Below are 17500 nucleotides of genomic sequence, written 5' to 3' on the forward strand. Positions count from 1 at the left end.
TTCGTCCACTGCATCACCCAAAATGAATGAGTCGTGGCCGTGGCCCAGTTAAGATTCTTAGGACCAGTCATGACTTCTCCATGTGCCTTGTCTAGATTCTGTTCCTAATGAGGAACTCCCTGAACAAAACCGAACTGTCGCCTATACCTATCGGTTGCATGCCACTCAATGCATTAAAAACTGACCAACGACACCGTAGCACTCCAATAGACCGAGTGCATGTAGATGTCTGGAAGAATTATGTCCGGATCCACGCGATCGACAGCATAAGCAACACACACAAACTGGGAAAGATAAAGTAAACTCATGATTACAATCTACTTCACAATCACAATGACAAGAACAACAACAATAACAATAAGATTAACACTAACACTAAACCCGAAACAAATTCTTCTTTAATGAAAACACACCTGGCCTTCCTGAAGATCATCGAAGGCCTTCCTAAAGTGAGCAAGCGTAAGTTATCTATAACGACGATCTCCACGCTTCCAATTACGCCACCTAATATGACTTATTTCATTAACACAATTGGATTCTAAATAATAAGATACGGGGTGATTGTAAGATAATATTACATGTTTGCAAGCAAAAAACTGCGGGGTTCCCTAGGAAGTGGCGCTAGATATGGTAGGCGGATCCAAGCCCAACCAAGAAGAAGCGTTAGCGGACCATCGATCTCCTTACAATCATACGAGATGCCCTATATAACGCCCTGTATAGATGTGTTAGGCATGCCGATCCCAAACTGTACTGTCCAATACTCCCAAAATCATGAAGCAGTGGTAGATACTTCCAATGCACACCTGTGCCAGACTTGTCCCCAAACAAGATCGATCCGATCAAAAACATAATGTGGCACTTCACGTACCTCTGTATACTGTTTTCATCAGTCAACTGTAAGTTTTCTTTCAGATCCCGCAGCCAGGTCAGTTTTATGCAGCTTCCTCTACATGCCGACTTACTGGGTGCAACTCCAAATTGGTGTAAATACTCCGCCTCCAAGGCTTCAAAACTACTCATTGTCATCTTTGTGACTAGAAGACCGTCCGTCGGAAGACCAAAAATTATTGCCACATCTTCAAGCGTCACAGCACATTCACCAATTGGAAGGCGAAAGGTATGTATGTCTGGATGCCACCTTTCGATTAGAGCATTCACCAGTGCTTTCTGACATTGGACTACCTCAATCTGAGATGCATGATAAAAATCAGTTAATTGTAAGTGCTCCTCCACCCTTTCATTGTACCGATTCAGAGGGACTGGGTGATCACATGTCAACATCATTAAACTCTACAAAAACATAAACAAATTATTATTAGTCAACTCATTAATATTTACTAATTTACTACTAGAGCAACTAAAATATCAAACTCGTGCTAAACTTTTTTCTAATTACAACATTTAGTAATTACCATGTACTAACCCGCCAATTTATTAACTCCCATTAGTAAAAAATCTGCACAACTAACTCAACAACATATTAATTGAAACCACATGACTATCATAAATTATCTTACTAAATCCAATTAAAATAAATAATTTTAACTTCTAAATTAACTTAATAATCCTAAAAATTATTCATAACTAACTATTAACAATAACAACTAATACATAATTCCAATTCTTATTAAACTAATAATGCTCCTATTTACTTAACAATTCTAGATTAGTTGTTTATTTATTCACGGTAACACAAAAAAATGTTATAATATCTAAAACCATAATCTCTAAAATTAATTATAAAATTTATTTAACTAATTATAACTTTAAAAATTATTACAAAAAATATTCTAACTACATTTAAAGAAATATTCTAACTATTACTTTTACATACATTCCTAATTTTTTAAAAAATAATAATTATTCTGTTTATATTCCTAAATTTAATTTCTAACAACAATAATAATAATTAACTTCCTAACAATAATAATTATAATTATAAAAAACTAAAAGAAAATTCCAATAAAAAAATAACATAATCAGGTAAAAATAATAATAATCATTTACATTTCTAAATTCAATTTCTAACAACAATAATAATAATAATTAATTTTCCAACAATAATAATTATAATTATAAAAAACTAAAAAAATTTCCAAAAAAATAACATAATCACGTAAAAATAATAATAATCATTTACATTCCTAAATTCAATTCTAACAACAATAATAATAATTAACTTCCTAACGATAACAATTATAATTATAAAATATTAAAAAAAATCCAAAAAATACTATAATCACGTAAAAACCAATAATAAACATTCTTACTCAAGTTCTAACAACAACAATAATAATTAACTTCCTAACAATAATGATTTTAATTATAAAATATTAAAAAAATTAAAAAAAACCTTACATATTTTGGATGACTGAGATAATGTATGATATGAAGTTCAGGACGATCAACATCTCTAAATTTTTTTTTCTTTGGCATTTTAAGCTTACTTCCACCATGCAAACCAAGAACCAGTGGAGAAAGGAAGAAGAAGAAGAAGTAGTGGCTGTTCTTTGAAGAAAAGATGAAAGTGAAAACGGATGGTGGGTATGGGTTCAACATGGGGTAATGTTGGGTAAAAGGGCACCGTTGGGGGGAGTCATCTGCGCGCGACACGTGGCTGGGGAGTCACAACACGCACAGTCCGTTTTCTCAACTACAACTCAAACCGTCTAAGAAGGTAGATAGAAAACGCATGGTCCGATTTGTGGTTTGCTGACATCACACACAGGTCAAGCACCCCCTTCTCCATAACCCGTCCAACCCAAACTTTACCTCCATATTGAAATTAAAAAGCGGTCATACACACTCTCTTAAAAAAATTAGTTGTAATATTTACTTTTCTTCCAATTTCACTCTTTATTAAAAAAAATTTTCTGCGACGTGTAACAATATGATTTAACGACATGTGTGAGAGTAATGACGTGTCAGACAATGGCATGCTCCATGTTGATAGAGACGGTGGTTCCACGTATCAAAACATGATTTATCTGTGCCACTTGTTAGGTTAAGCATGACTTAGTTTAAATAAAGTGACCTAACAAACTTAGATATTCTCGACACTTTTTCAGATATCAAAATAACCAAGATCAATCAAAGTAATTTGAGAATCTTAAATATTCTTGTCTAAAACCTCTCAAGTTACGCTTGATCACTAATAAGTCATATTACTAAGATAATAGTTGTGTATGAATATGTTTTGGACTTGGCGTCCGGATTCTTAACGGGACCACACAACCAGCCCAAAAGCATCCCCGCCATCCTAATGGTCTCGGACCATCTTGACCTCCTAACCACCTTCCAAAATTATATGAATTGGGACCCCTTCCCACAAAGATAAGATAACCCGGTAAAGCCTATATAAAATTGAGTCCTATCACTCCCCCAGGTATGATCAATCTATCCTAACACTTAATCCCTACCTCTCTGACTTGGGGCGTCGAAATGTCTTTGCATATACCACCCCCACTCTGAGGATTTTACCTTGAACATTCCTGCCAGACCGACGGATGCACAATCCCTCTTCACCTTAACAAGAACTCTTTGAACTTTCAGGTCTTCAGGTACCGATTGAATATTGGCGCTGTCTGTTGAGACTATCAAGATCCCAATAGCATGTCAGACGTCCATGAAAATCAACCCAACCAAAACCCAAAACCTAACCCTCATTGATAGCCTGATCAGCCTGAGCCTCAGAACCACAGTGATCCCCCAAGACCGAAATGGTGGCCAGTGTGGTCCATATCCATGCGATGTGTACTCAATCGAGACATCGGTCTCAAAAAGAAGATCACGAGTCTAACAGAAGCAGGTCATTTGACAGCCTAGGAGAAGATACAAATCGCATGGCACATAATCTAGGAACTTTGCCATCGAGTTTAAATCTTAAAAGGTAAGATCTCCACAAATGAATGCTACCAACCAGAGGACACGAGTGAATCGATCTCTCGAACTGCCTCCAGAAAGGAACACAGGACAAGAACCTCGGATTGATGTCACCAAAGGCGTAGGTATCATAGTCGATCCCGAGATTCCGATCGAGAGGATCATGAAAAAAGACACCAAAGAGATTCCAAGCAAAGGCGACATGAATGCATGGTAATGAGAGCAACCCTATTTACCAGGAAAGTCCTGAAAATAAGGTTACCAAAAGGGTTCGATAAGGCAACCGACATGAAATACGACGGCACCAAAGATCTCCAAGAACACATAACGGCCTTTGAGGATAGGATGAACCTAGAAGGAGTGGTGAATGCTGTTCGATGACGGCCTTTCTGATAACCCTAATTACCCTAGCTATCAAGTGGTTCAACACGCTCCTGAATGGCTTGATCTCATGCTTCAGCGACATTTCCCAAAAATTCCTAGCACAATTCACCACATGTATAGCCAAAGCAAAGCACCCGATCCGCCTCCTAGGCATTACTCAACACCTAGATGAGTCTATTAGAAAATATCGATAGATTCAACGACGAATACCTAATCATAGACGGATTGACTGACTCGGTGGCTAGCCTGTGCTTAACTAACGACCTGATGAATGAGGACTTCCGGAAGCATATCACAACGAAAGCAACTAGAGGTTTTAACATGGTCCTCACCTTGTAAGCATTCTCCATCTGAGTAAAGTTATACTTTGTTTTTGCGAGTAAATCCAAAAAGTTAAACGGAACTCGACAAAATGGTTATTTGGGAGACTGGTCAGCCCCGAGATCAACAAAACAGATATCCAAAGTTAATAAAATTAAAACATCAAAAATGGCTCACCAAGAAGTTGAAAAGTCTTTAAAACATAAAATAACGTTTTGTTTTTCTACGCGAGATTCACGATCTCCCAAATCACGAAGAATCGAATTTAATCAGCATGAAGACTAAACAAAATTACCCTCACGTTTTGGGGGAAACTGTTCCAGACCTGGTGTTAGGATTCAAACTTACTTTATTCTTGAAGGGGTGCTTAACTCAGATTTACGTTATGAGGTATTTTAGCATTAATATATTTTTTTGGGTTCTTATATACATCTAGTTTGCAATAAATTACTTGAATAGTTATTCTGACACTTTAGAATCTGAGAACACTACAAGAAAATAAGTTTTCTGCCACACTTTTAAAGCGTGCCGAAAAGTGCTAAAAAGCGCCACGCTTTTTGAGCTATCGGTATGCTTTTGAAAGGGTCACATCCGCCAGCGTGCCGGTTGCTCTATCACCACGCTTTTGTGGATCTATTGGCACGGTTTCTTTTTCGCCACGCTTATATCTCTTGCCACGCTTAAGAGCGTGGACATAGGTGTTAACCTATAACTACACTTTAAAAGCGTGCCAAAAGTGGATATATTGCCACGCTTTTAAAGCGTGCCCATTAGTTTGGCTTTGTCTACCCTTCAAAAAGGTGCCGATATGTGAAGATATGGCTACGCTTTTGAAGCGTGTCGATAGAAAAAGTTATTGTTACGCTTAATAAGCGTGCCAATAGGGGCTTTTTTCGGTTATTGCCACGTTTTTTAAGCGTGGTCGTTGACTCAACTATACAATATGGCCTCCCTTTTTTAAGCGTGGCTATAAGTTTATTCAATAACCTATTGTTCTTTTCTAATTTTCCTAATAAAACCTTGCAAAATTCATATATAATTTTAAATCATAGTCTGTGTGGGCGTTTATATTTGTATTTTTATTATTAAGACAAAATATAAAATAAGAAAGAAGAAATTGCATATACCAATAGAAAGAGAATAATTTTGATGCACACCAATATGCTATAGACATTATTCCACAAGAGTCAACTCATTTAAGTACCTACTTGTTCAATGCCCAAGAGGCTGCATATTGCAGTTCAAAGACTCTGCATTCTCACGTGTAGCAAAAGCAACAACTTGAATGCAAAAATTGTCTCTTTGCTCCTTTAGGATTTGGAAAAGCTCAATGAGGCGGTATTCCATGTATGTAAGTAAAGATATGGAACATTTACGGTAAGCAAGAGTAGACTATACCTCTTCTTTCATCGACTTTGTCACAAATGGAAATTTCAGATTTAGATCCAGCTTGTGGTTAGACTGAGAAGCCTAAGTTACACTAGTTGAATAGAAGGACAATTAGATCATATCCAAGAGCATTATAAAAGCAAACAATTCAGTTATGCTATGTTGAATAATGTATCAATAATTTTATCATGAGAATAATTTAAAAAAGAAAAAAAACTTACCATAACTACACTTATATGATTGATTTTATATGCTATATTGCTTTTTGCAGCACATAAGCATTGGAATAGTTAACTGCATTTTGACATATCAACTTTAAATGAAAGGACTAGAGAGTACCAATACAATATTGCAATTGAAGTTGCAGCTTGGTAAATTATTCAGTTTAGTTAAGCTCGAATACCTATCAGCAGCATCATTGATTTTCTTCGCAAGGATAGCACCCTTCTTAGGCTTTTGAGTCTGTTCAATACAAAATAGTACAACGTTAACTCAGATTCTAAATTGAAAAAGGATTAAAAAAAATCATTTAAATCTTGAAAGAGCACCCAAAAAATAAAAAAGCCCTACATCTTGTATCGGAACAGAACGAATCCTCACGGATTCAACCTCACTGAACTTCTTGAACTCTTTGAGCAGGGTCTTCTTCTTCACCTTGAGAGGCAAATTCCTAACGAATATCGTTCTCAAGAGCTTCTCCTCATCATCAAACCCTTCCTTCGATACCATTATATCAGCAGGGTTATGCAGCAACTTCCTCTTGTTCCGAACTTTTCCGTTCTCCAACAAAGACGCTTCTTTTTCTTCATCTACCACCACACCGTACTTCCTCTCCTCCCATTCCTTATCAAGCTCCCCTCTTCTTTTCAATTGCCAAGTCAGAGCCTTTGGCCTCTTCAATTGACTCGTGGTACTTCATCTTCTTCTCCGAAGTTTCGATTGCGGAATCGGTGGAGGGCTTCTCCGGTTTTCCTCTTCCTCTTCTCCTCGCTGATTCCTGGGTGCGTGGACGGAGCAGCACCGATGGAGGGTTCGGAATCCAACGAGGGTGCGTGGACGAAGCAGGGCCAATTCCTGGGTACATGGACGGAGCAGTGTTGATGATGCGAGAGACCGTTGAGAAACAACTAGGGTGCGACGGAGAGAGGGCTGGGTGTGAGGGTCAGATCAAGGCAAGCTGGGTAGTGCGATGGCTTCTAACTAGGGTTAAAGTGAATTTGGGAATAAAAGTGAAGTGTATGAATGAGCGTGGTTATCACTTCTGCTAGGTTAAAAAAAGGGAATTTTGGGGGAAGCTCTATTGGTACGTTTTTACAGGGTGCCTAAATAAATACGAAAATTAAATTTTGGGGGAGGAAACTTTATTGACACGTTTTTATATGGTGCACGCTTTAAAAAGGTGACTATTAAAAGACAAATTAGCCACGCTTTTTAAGCGTAGCAAAAAAAGCGTGGCCAAATTTTAAATAAGTAGCCACTTTCGAAAAAGTGTGCCATTTTTTTATGGCCACGGTTCTTAAGTGTGACAAAAAAAAGCGTAATCAAATCACAAATCAGTGGCCACCTTCGTAAAAATATAGCTCTTGATCACTTTTGGACACACTTTAAAAACGTGATAAAAAATGTGTCGACGAGCCTTTTTTCTTGTAATGAAAAACCGTTAATAGTGAATTATTGAAATTTTGAGATTATATTTGTGACTTCTTAATCATAAAAACTGAATATGAGATTATGAGATATGAAGCTAATAGCAACTACTACTACTCCTATGTTGCACTTTCTCTTTCTTCCATCGATTGCAGTTGCAATTCCTTCCCATGCCAATCTTAATTAATTAACTAAATTAGTTTTATATGATAAAATTAGTTATTAATCAATTATAAAACTTAAAAATTAATTTTTAATTAGTTATAAAAATAAAAATCAATTTTTAAAAAATAATTATTTTTTGAATAGAAAATTTGATTATGAAAAAATAAAATCGGTTTTTGGATAAAAAATTGCTTTTCTAAAAAAACTATTTTTTAAATTAAATTTTTAATCTAAAAAATTAAAATTGAATTTTTTTAAAATTTAGTTTTAATTTTAGTTAACCGATTAAAAATTATTTTTTTAAAATTTAGTTTTGGCTAATTAATTTTAAAAAATATAAATATAATTTTAAAATTATTTTATTAAATTAATTAACTAAAATATGATTATAATTTTTTAATTGGTTAACTACATTTTAATTTTTTTATTGTACGCTCCTAATCACCATGATACCAACACATGGCTCCTGCTTGCACACAGTACATGGTAGACAATCATAGATGGACTACATGGATCCGCCGATCCTTTTACATCACAGCCTTAGCCTTAATCTTAGTCACAATGTCAACCTTGGACAACTACATAGGTAATTAGGTAGGCCCAACAACATCTAAAGAGTCTATAGTATCCACCACCAATTGTCTAAAAGAGTTGACCTTTAACGATTAATACTGATAAGTTTCATTTTGTTCCTCTTCAATTTAATTTGCATGTTACAACCTGTAGTGTTATATACAATGTGTTTAAGAAATAGTTGGTATTTTCCATGCAAAGCTAAGAAGAGGATTACGTTGCTCACAGATAGTAAAAACTACTATCGACGGTTCATCTTGAGATTTAGCCTGGCTTTGAGTCATGTATGAGACTTTTGGTGGGCTATTTAAAAAAATGATATTTATGTGTAATTTCTCAATATTTAATAATTTAAATTTTTTATAATGTTATTATCGTGTTTTTTGTTGTTGCTATATATGTTGCAAATTCCCCAAGATGTTTTCAGTTGATTGAGTTTAAAGAACTAACAATATATTATAGATGATGGTTAAATATTAGTATTAGATTAAAATTTTATTTATGTGTATGATTAGTTTATTTAATGTGTAAAAAATTAATTTAATCACACTACTCAAAAAACAAGAAAACAGATCCAACAAACTAATAAAGTTTAACATTAATTCAGTATAAACAAAGCACTCGTATCATTATGTTTAATTCAAAGAATGAGTGATTAATGCTCATTAAAAATAAAAGCAAACAATCTAACTAAAACAAGGAAAAAAAATTTAAGTCTATTCCAAATATAAGTACAAGGTCCAACAATTGATTCAAGTCCATTCTTTCAAATTGGTTGCAAAGAATGGAATTCCAGTTGCACCTATACCAAAATATCACAGCACTGAACTAAAACTCTCTTATCTCTCTTTTTTCTTTTCTATCACCATGTGATTTTTTAGAAAAAAAAAAGAGAAAAAAAAACTGAGTTAGGACAAAAAAAAAATCAAAAGTAGGTTACTAATTCAATCAAAAAAGAAGGAAGCCAAAGATGTTAAGACTAAAAACAAACATCAATTTCGAAGCATCATCAGAGACGTATTTTCACATTTATGCTTTATTGAATCTTGGTGAAGAAATTTTCTCCTTGCATGCACAGAAGTGTAAAGTTGAAGAAGTTAAAAATGATAAAATTCTGTTTTTAATCAACGTTCAACAATCAAACTTGAAGTCAGAAAAAATGAGGGATTCAGGTTCAAGAAGCAATTTGAAAAAGAATGAAAGAGAAGATAGAAGGTATGAATGCATGTATGATTCAGTCACTACCTCTACTCTATCTCTCTTCTGCAATGCTACTGCTGCTACTGATTTTTTGGGAAAAGAAGTCTAACGTGTTAAAACAAAGTTTCAAACTTTGGAAGTTTCACTCCTCTATTAAAGAGGTAAACGGCCAATGATTAGAGTAAGGAGTGAGAGCACAACGTTTGGCCATAACTTACAGAGCTATTACTATTCTTCTCTTTCATGGTTCTTATTGAATATTCTATTTTCTCAGTTTAGTCTTTTTTTTGTTTTCAATGGTAAAATATAAAAAGGCATTACAGTGAGGTATGTAAGAAAAAGTCATTTAGTGAAAAAAGGCAAGAGAGTTAGACTTTGAGAGAAGCCTATATTTATCTCAGAAATTCTTTGTAAATTTTTCTGTATTGTTGTCATGATCCTGAAGAGATTTCCTTGCATGTTAGGTGAGCACTTTATTGTTGAAAGTTAGGATGAGTTTCTAGTCAAATATGGTTTGGATTAGAAACTGGATTTATCTCATATATGATTGGTTAGAATTTTAGAAAAATTGGTGAATGTAATATTGTTAAAAAATTGTAAAATTCTGTCATGATTGTGATGGAGACTAAATGTATACTACATTGCACTGAGTAGTTGAATTAAGATATATAGCTGTGCCACTTTTCTTTTTATTCTTTGTTTTTAGTTTTTTACGTTAGAAGACAAAATAAAATAATCTCTTATTCTATTCAAATAGGCTTCACAACTTTTTGCCTTACACATATCTCTGTTTTGGCTCTTATTTCGACAAAAGACAAAACAAAAATAATATACTTTTCTATAGAACCAATACAGAATCCAAAAATTCCATTCAGTTTTAAGATTACTCAAGCAAAGTAAAAAGAGGCCAAGATTCAACCTCTGTTAATTTGAATCTTCTAAAAATAAAATAGTTGGTAAAGTAAAAGATTAATCAGAATTAATTTTATAATTTTTATACAATATATATTTTACTATCTTAATTTAAAAATAATTAAACTCCTTACTTTACTATTTTATGAACTTCTTCACCTTAAAAATCTTGATTCTTTTGCATATATCTACAACAATGCAAGAGAGCTTGAACTGATTGAATTCGTGATGACTCTTCACGCAGCCCAAAAGATTACCGAGAGACAAAGGTCAAGGGCCAAGGGCATGAGAGAGTCATTGCACTCTAAGGTCTCCAGAGCATATGATGGCACGTCAAAGAAAATGCTACATAATACATCACCAATAGTTAAATATCTTCTTTTCTGATATTATTCTTGCATCTATAATTTTTAAATATAAAATACGTGCCAATCACTATGTTGTCATGTCTGAAAAAGCGAGCTCTGAGCGGGTTCACATGAGAAAGGACTCATAGCAAATGGGTTAATCGACGCTTTGAGGGTACCCATGTAAATTTAGTTTTCATGGTTTTCAAATTAGACATTATTTATGTATCATTGTTTCTTTAAGACTTTTGTATTTTTCCATGTATACTAGAACCAATTTGAGGAAAACATGACAAAAGTCGACGAAAAATATGCTACCAAATCTCTGTGGGAGGCTTAGATAAAATTAAATAATTAAATATTATTAATTATTAATAACAAACATCACAACTATAATATTTAAATATTATTAATCAATATTACTCATGATATAATCGTTGGTATAATTGTTATAGATGTTTTTATTTTTACATTTTAGTGACGATTTTTAGTCAAAATTAAAAGTGGTCGAAATTTATGAATGGAGGAGAGAACAATGGACTTTTAACGAATAGTCTAACCATTTATAAGATTGATTATCGATGCCATGACCCTTAGGCCAATTCTTGTAATGTGAAAGAAAATATAAAAAGGCCATATCAAATAGTGGCCGTCTTTAAAAATTTTGTCAAAATCATGCATCATGCCAACCAACAAATGATAGTTCCAATAATCATCAACAACTAGGCAGCAACATTTATTGAAAACTAAGAGAAAATATGTAGTTTATCTGTTTATACAATGAATATGGACAAAATATTTCTATCCAAGTGAATAGTGGAAGTCTGGAAGATGCTAACCTCGTCTCATGCATAAATGGAAGATAGCAAAATCCTTAATGTTAATTAGGTTATAATAATAAACTATATTAAATGTATACTAAGACAAGTGATAAAACTATGAAGGAATAAGAATAAGAAAAGATGAAGAAATTTTTATTGATTGTTGATTGATTGAATTGAATTGAATTATGAAGGTAAAACTAAATATACATAGAGCATTGACTTAAAAAAGATAAAAACAAATAAATATAAAATAAGGACAACTAAAGATAAGATAAAATAAAATAACAAAGACTAAAATTGTAATTGAATTTATGTATTCCGTTGGATTGAATTTGTGGACCACAAGAATTTTTTTATTGTTATTGTGAATTGAAGTGGAAGAGTAGTTTAATAACAAATTAATTAAATCATTTAAAATCTAAAATTACCAGAGTACAATTTTTTAATACTGGAGACGTATTTACAATATTTATATATCTATAGAAACTGCTATAGATATAGTCGTTTTAAAATTGAACGCAAACTGCTACAGATGTAGTAATTTACGTAGGATTGCATGATGACCAGAAACCGCTACCGAATTATGAAGAAACCATGAGAGACAGTAGAAACCACCATCTCAACTCAGAAACCGCCGCTATAGTCTCTCGCATTTCCTTCGTAATCTAGTTTCTTTAGAAACCACCATCTCAGCTCAGAAACCGCCGCTATAGTCTCTCGCATTTCCTTCGTAATCCATTTTCTTTAGAAATCACCATCTCAGCTCAGAAACCGCTATAGTCTCTCGCATTTTCTTCATAATCCATTTTCTTTAGAAACCGCTACAGGCTATAGTGATTTCTTGTCATCACGCAATCCTACATGAATCGCTACATACGTTCAATTTTAAAATCACTATATCCTGTAGCAATTTCTATAAATATGTAAATATTGCAAATACGTCTCCAATACTAAAAAGTTGCATTATGGTAACTTTGGATTCCAAATAATTTAATTAAATAACTTGTCCCTAAAATCAACTACTAAAATCAGCTATTAGTATAAAATATATATTAAAATATAAAATACATAAAAATGCATATATTTATACACGAATATATAATAACTGATTTTAATTGCTATACAAATAGCATTTTTGTAATTTTGTATAACAATAATAGTGTAATAGCTTTTCTTTTGAGTTAGTGCTCCAACAAGTAATGTAGAACAACAGATATAAGATTTGCAGTAATCATCAATCTTGATTTTAAACAAATAAATCAGCTAATAGCTCTCGAAAATTGGGAAAACCCAGTCAACAGATAAATTTTCAATTTACTTTTTTATTTTAATCTAGTCTCTTTTGTGAATGAATTACTTGCAGTGGAAGAACATAGCTTAAAAAGAATTTTTTCTAGATGTTAACTTCCATGGCTTTCAATATTCCATAAATGTCCTGACCTCCAGCCATGGACAACCTCGTTGTTGGCGCGAGAACGATGATGAAGCAACGAACTCTCCAATGCTTTCCACGGTTCATGTACGATGAAAGCATGGCGTTTGTATATTCTTGGGACTGTAACTGTAACCTGCTGTAACGGTAATCTATATTACTTAGACAATGTAACAAACACTCTGTTGGAGCACCTTGAATCAAAAGGACCTGACTTGCTTCTCACTGTACTCAACTATGGCTGATGGTGGAAGTAAGCCACTGCTTATCTCATGAACGGTTGCGAAGAGAGGAAACAATTCTAGCCATCCGCGGTGGCTGAGAACCTCATAAACCTCTCTTGCAGTTGAAACACCCTAAATACAAGAAAGTAAGATAAATAAGGACAGATATAAAGAACACAAAAATCCTCTGCTAGTTCTTGGAGTGTTTTTATACGAGAAATGCTAGCGGATCAAGACTTTTTATCAATATTAGTCAACACTTTATTTTTGTACTATTATAATTTAAAGTTTAAAAGTTTAGGGGTTTAGAATTTAGTCTTAGTCTTAGTGTTTAGAATTGGCCAAATGTTAGTCAAAAATGATAAGAGACTAACTTTTCCTATTATTAGAGATATAACCATTCATTTGCTTCTTTTATGAGCTTAAGCTTTTTCTTTTCGGAGAAGTAATTTCATGACATGACATCAGACTTAAAAGAGGCTCCCGCGTGAGGGGAACGTATTAAAATATAACTATTTCCTTTTCCTATCAGCTTAAGAAATATTGATATTAACATTTTCAATATTTGATTCTGGAATTCAATAAATTAGCACTGGCCATTGTATGTATTATTCATCCAAAGATGCTTAGTCTATGATTATACTATAGGCTAAAGTGCATTTCATGTTTGTACCTGCAATTTCTGGCCTTGCAGCATCTCTGCTTCGAGCTCATCGAAAGACCTGCAGAGAATAGAACGGAAACAAGAAACACTAGATCAATCCATTTTCCGTTTCTTTTAATAGAATCAAGGACCAAGAAAAAGAAATAGGAAACTAACCTCCTTCCCCCATTCTTTGCATAAGCCTCAGCAACTTTCCTGTTTCGACCACCCACTGCCATAACCAACATGGTTTTAATAAAAGCAAGCAAATGAAAGCTAGACTAATTGAAGTTAATTAACTTCCTTACAGCAAGTTGTGATAAGGTCCGCCACACCACAGCTCTCGAAAAATGTGCTGTCCTTAACAGATGGAAACAACAACTTCGAAAATGCCTTCATCTCTCTAAGACCAAGTCGCATGATTGCAGCCTAGACACAATGTAGATAACCAAAAATAAAAACACAGGATGAATATTCTTTATATGTAAAAGAAGCCTCAACATAAAATCCTGTAAACCTACTTTCGTATTGTTTCCCATCTCCAGGCCATCAACAAAACCTGTTCATATGCGTATAATTCTTAAATCAATCACTTCATGAGAAAGGAAGGGATAAAACTTCAGGTGCTGTACAAACAAACCTGCTGCTAAGGCCACAACATTTTTCAGTGTTCCACACAGTTCAACTCCTTCAACATCCTGGACCTAATTTTTATATACATAAAAAAATCATAAACACCGAATATCTGAATGTTTTGCGAGCTACAATAAAGTACTAAGGATCATATAAAATTGTCATGACAATATATCTTTGTATTATTTATTACACTAGGCAAATTCCTCAATTTCATCTAGAATTACTTGTGATAAAATTTTCACCAAATTGTTCATCATCAATTATGAGATAATGCTGTACTTACAGCTGTGACAATGAAATATGGAGTATAAAACAACTGAACCCATCTCTCGGCAACGTCTCTGTTCTGCCGGTATCCAACAGTTGCTTCACTAAACTTCTCTACAGCTATCTGTACAACAGTAATAATTTCGAGACAGTTTTAATTAAGGCAGTGAAAGATGCCATGAAGAATCTTTTGTTACTGTAAAAATAATAAAAATTAAAAATCAGAAAATTTCTAACTACCTCATTTGCTATGTTGGCCCCCATTAAAACAGAACAACTGATTCCGAGTATCTGAGATATGAGACTGGAGATCATACATGGGCCTTCCATCTTCACCTCCATTCCTTTGACAAGAGAAATAGCCTCAGCATCTGCTCTTATTTTCCCAACAAGCCTTTTGCATATTCCTTCCATAAATTGATGTGGAGTCACGAAGACTAACATGTTCGCATCCCTCACTGCATGATTTACCCACTCAGTGCACAAGATTAGAGTGTAGTATTGAAATTACTAACAAAACATTATGTCCTTATCCATCAGGCTGTGATTTGTTTTGAAAATAGAACAAAACACAAAAGACAAAGACACAAAAATTAGTGTTTTTGTATTTTATTTAGTGATAAACTAAATATAATATAGAACAAATTATGAAAAGTGTAATTTACTTTCATTCTCTTCATCACACAAAATCTCGGAAGAAAAATAAAATGGTAAAAAATATAATTATGAAAAATTGATAGGAATAATGAAAAGATTAAAAGAAAAAAGTAAGTTATTTTTCTTACTAGTGTCTCTGTGTTCTTCTTGACAAGAAAGACACATAATACACTAATTCAGTGTCTCGGGACAATATTCGTGTCTATGTCTCACTTGTCAAACATTTATCTTTGTGTCGTTGTCACTGTGTCCTGTGCTTAGCAGCCAGTGAACAAAAAATTTGCCCAGAATAGCAAAGTGACTGGCTAATAATTGTCTATAACATGATCTTTTGTGGGTAATTTTAGTACTTCACTGACAATTTTAAATGGGTAATTGCTTATAGAATCTAGTATTTAGTTTTCTACTCGCAAAGAAAGAGTAGATTCTTCTGGACTAAGATTCTTATTTTATATGTTCTAAATTTGATATAAATTACTGAAATTGATACTAAAAGAAAAGAAACAATTGGTACCAGTATTTTCAAGATCTGGATCTGCAACAACATTATTGCCAAGCTTGATTCCAGGGAGATATTTGACATTTTCCTGCCAAATGAAAAATATATTGAAAAATATTTGGACACATAATAGCAATGAAAATGGAAAGCAATAAAGCATGGCTATCTAGTCCTTACATTGGTTCGGTTGATGGCATCAGTGAGTTTCTCACCACTTTGTAATGTCTCCTCATACACCCACATCCTTACTTCATCTGAGTTTATCAGATGATCCATCAAATGAGTAAACTCATTATTCTAAAGGAAATTCAGTTTGTTACCAATATATATATGATGACTTAAGTTTCAGCAAATATTTTTTTTTTAAAAAAAAGGAAAAAGAAAAATCACTACTTATAGATTGTCTTTGTATTATACATTCCTAGCCTTCTTTGGCCACAATTTTTTCATCAATCCAACATCATTGTACCTATCATTTATAAAACTCACTTGCACAAGAACAATTGATGAACAACGAACCTAGTCAACTTTTTTCTAGATAGATGCTTGCATGTCCAAAACTAAAGTATATATTAAAATATAAAATATATATTGAAAATAAATTAAATAATGTATATATTTATACAATATTACATGATTTGATGACTGATTTTTTGGACAAATATAGCATTTTTTAAAAACACTCAAAAACAAATGGGAATAAAACAGAAGAAAGGATAGAAAAATGACCATGGAATGAGTTCAGCCTGAAGGTGTTGGAGGCAATGAGCTTAGAAGCAACACTGCCCCAGTTGCCACTACCAATAACAGAAACCTTCGATCTGTGTGTAGTGTCATTGACACTGCTACTGCTCAAGACGCTGTTATGAGCCACAGTCTCTTCCTTTTGTTGAGATTGAGCCTCCAAAGCTGCTGGAGCCATGAAGAAGAGCAACAAAGACAGAAAGAAGAAGAGAAAAAGAAACGAGCGACACACAGAGAGTGGATTGAAGAGAGAAGAGAGTGAAGTATAAGAAGAAAAAGAGAAGGGTTAAAGGGGGCGGAGATGGCATACCAGCCAGGCGCGTGACAAACTAAGTTGAATCTGGCGATGTCCTCTATGAGTATGTGTCTTTTGCAGCACAAGACACCATAGTTGCGTCGTGTGCTCGGTTATGTAGGGACCACCATTTTTAAGTAATCCATGAAATCCTATTGTTTCACTTTGAATTTATCTCCACAACCATGATAATTTGGGTAAATCACACAAACAGACGAAATGAAGATCAATATTATACTAATATTTTAAAATAAAATAGATTATATATATGTTTTAAAATATTTGTGTGTAAATCGAATTAATTAAATTTAGTTTATGTTTTTTAAATATAAATTAAATCAATTAGATTTGATTTACTGTATATATCCTATCAATAGTAAATTGAATTACGATTTATTATATTTGTAATATATATATATAAAAATTAAATCTAGTTTATTTGATTCACTACTAATA

At 33.5% G+C, this 17500-nt stretch overlaps 2 protein-coding genes across 2 annotated transcripts; both read right to left on the minus strand.

Moving 5' to 3' along the window:
- Nucleotides 1-294: 294 nt before the first annotated feature.
- LOC107464817 (uncharacterized) lies at nucleotides 295-7063 on the minus strand. The gene is made up of 4 exons (XM_016083783.3): nucleotides 6894-7063; nucleotides 6550-6841; nucleotides 6319-6441; nucleotides 295-1293 (listed from the first exon to the last, which is right to left on the minus strand). The coding sequence occupies exons 1-4, from the start codon at nucleotides 7061-7063 to the stop codon at nucleotides 664-666; spliced, it is 1215 nt and encodes a 404-aa protein (XP_015939269.2). The 3' UTR covers nucleotides 295-663.
- Nucleotides 7064-12863: 5800 nt separating this feature from the next.
- LOC107464885 (glycerol-3-phosphate dehydrogenase [NAD(+)]) lies at nucleotides 12864-17102 on the minus strand. Its single transcript, XM_016083846.3, has 11 exons — nucleotides 16735-17102; nucleotides 16183-16259; nucleotides 16021-16093; nucleotides 15090-15307; nucleotides 14866-14973; nucleotides 14587-14650; nucleotides 14468-14505; nucleotides 14255-14375; nucleotides 14124-14178; nucleotides 13977-14025; nucleotides 12864-13435 (listed from the first exon to the last, which is right to left on the minus strand). Exons 1-11 carry the CDS (start codon nucleotides 16925-16927, stop codon nucleotides 13280-13282), a joined length of 1152 nt encoding a protein of 383 aa, XP_015939332.1. The 5' UTR covers nucleotides 16928-17102; the 3' UTR covers nucleotides 12864-13279.
- Nucleotides 17103-17500: the final 398 nt, after the last annotated feature.

This window comes from Arachis duranensis, chromosome 9, assembly GCF_000817695.3.
Source record: "Arachis duranensis cultivar V14167 chromosome 9, aradu.V14167.gnm2.J7QH, whole genome shotgun sequence".
NCBI classification, from domain to species: domain Eukaryota; kingdom Viridiplantae; phylum Streptophyta; class Magnoliopsida; order Fabales; family Fabaceae; genus Arachis; species Arachis duranensis.

Excerpts from the sequence above, each read along its gene's own strand:
- LOC107464885 (XM_016083846.3), bottom strand. The coding sequence starts at position 16,927 with ATGGCTCCAGCAGCTTTGGAGGCTCAATCTCAACAAAAGGAAGAGACT. Across the intron at positions 15,308-16,020 it reads TCCAGATCTTGAAAATACTG|TGAGGGATGCGAACATGTTA; the intron begins GTACCAATTGTT and ends TAAATCATGCAG. Across the intron at positions 14,651-14,865 it reads CATATTTCATTGTCACAGCT|GTCCAGGATGTTGAAGGAGT; the intron begins GTAAGTACAGCA and ends TATAAAAATTAG.
- LOC107464817 (XM_016083783.3), bottom strand. The coding sequence starts at position 7,063 with ATGTACCCAGGAATTGGCCCTGCTTCGTCCACGCACCCTCGTTGGATT. Across the intron at positions 6,442-6,549 it reads GTTCTGTTCCGATACAAGAT|ACTCAAAAGCCTAAGAAGGG; the intron begins GTAGGGCTTTTT and ends TGTATTGAACAG. Across the intron at positions 1,294-6,318 it reads TCAATTGCAATATTGTATTG|AGTTTAATGATGTTGACATG; the intron begins GTACTCTCTAGT and ends ATGTTTTTGTAG.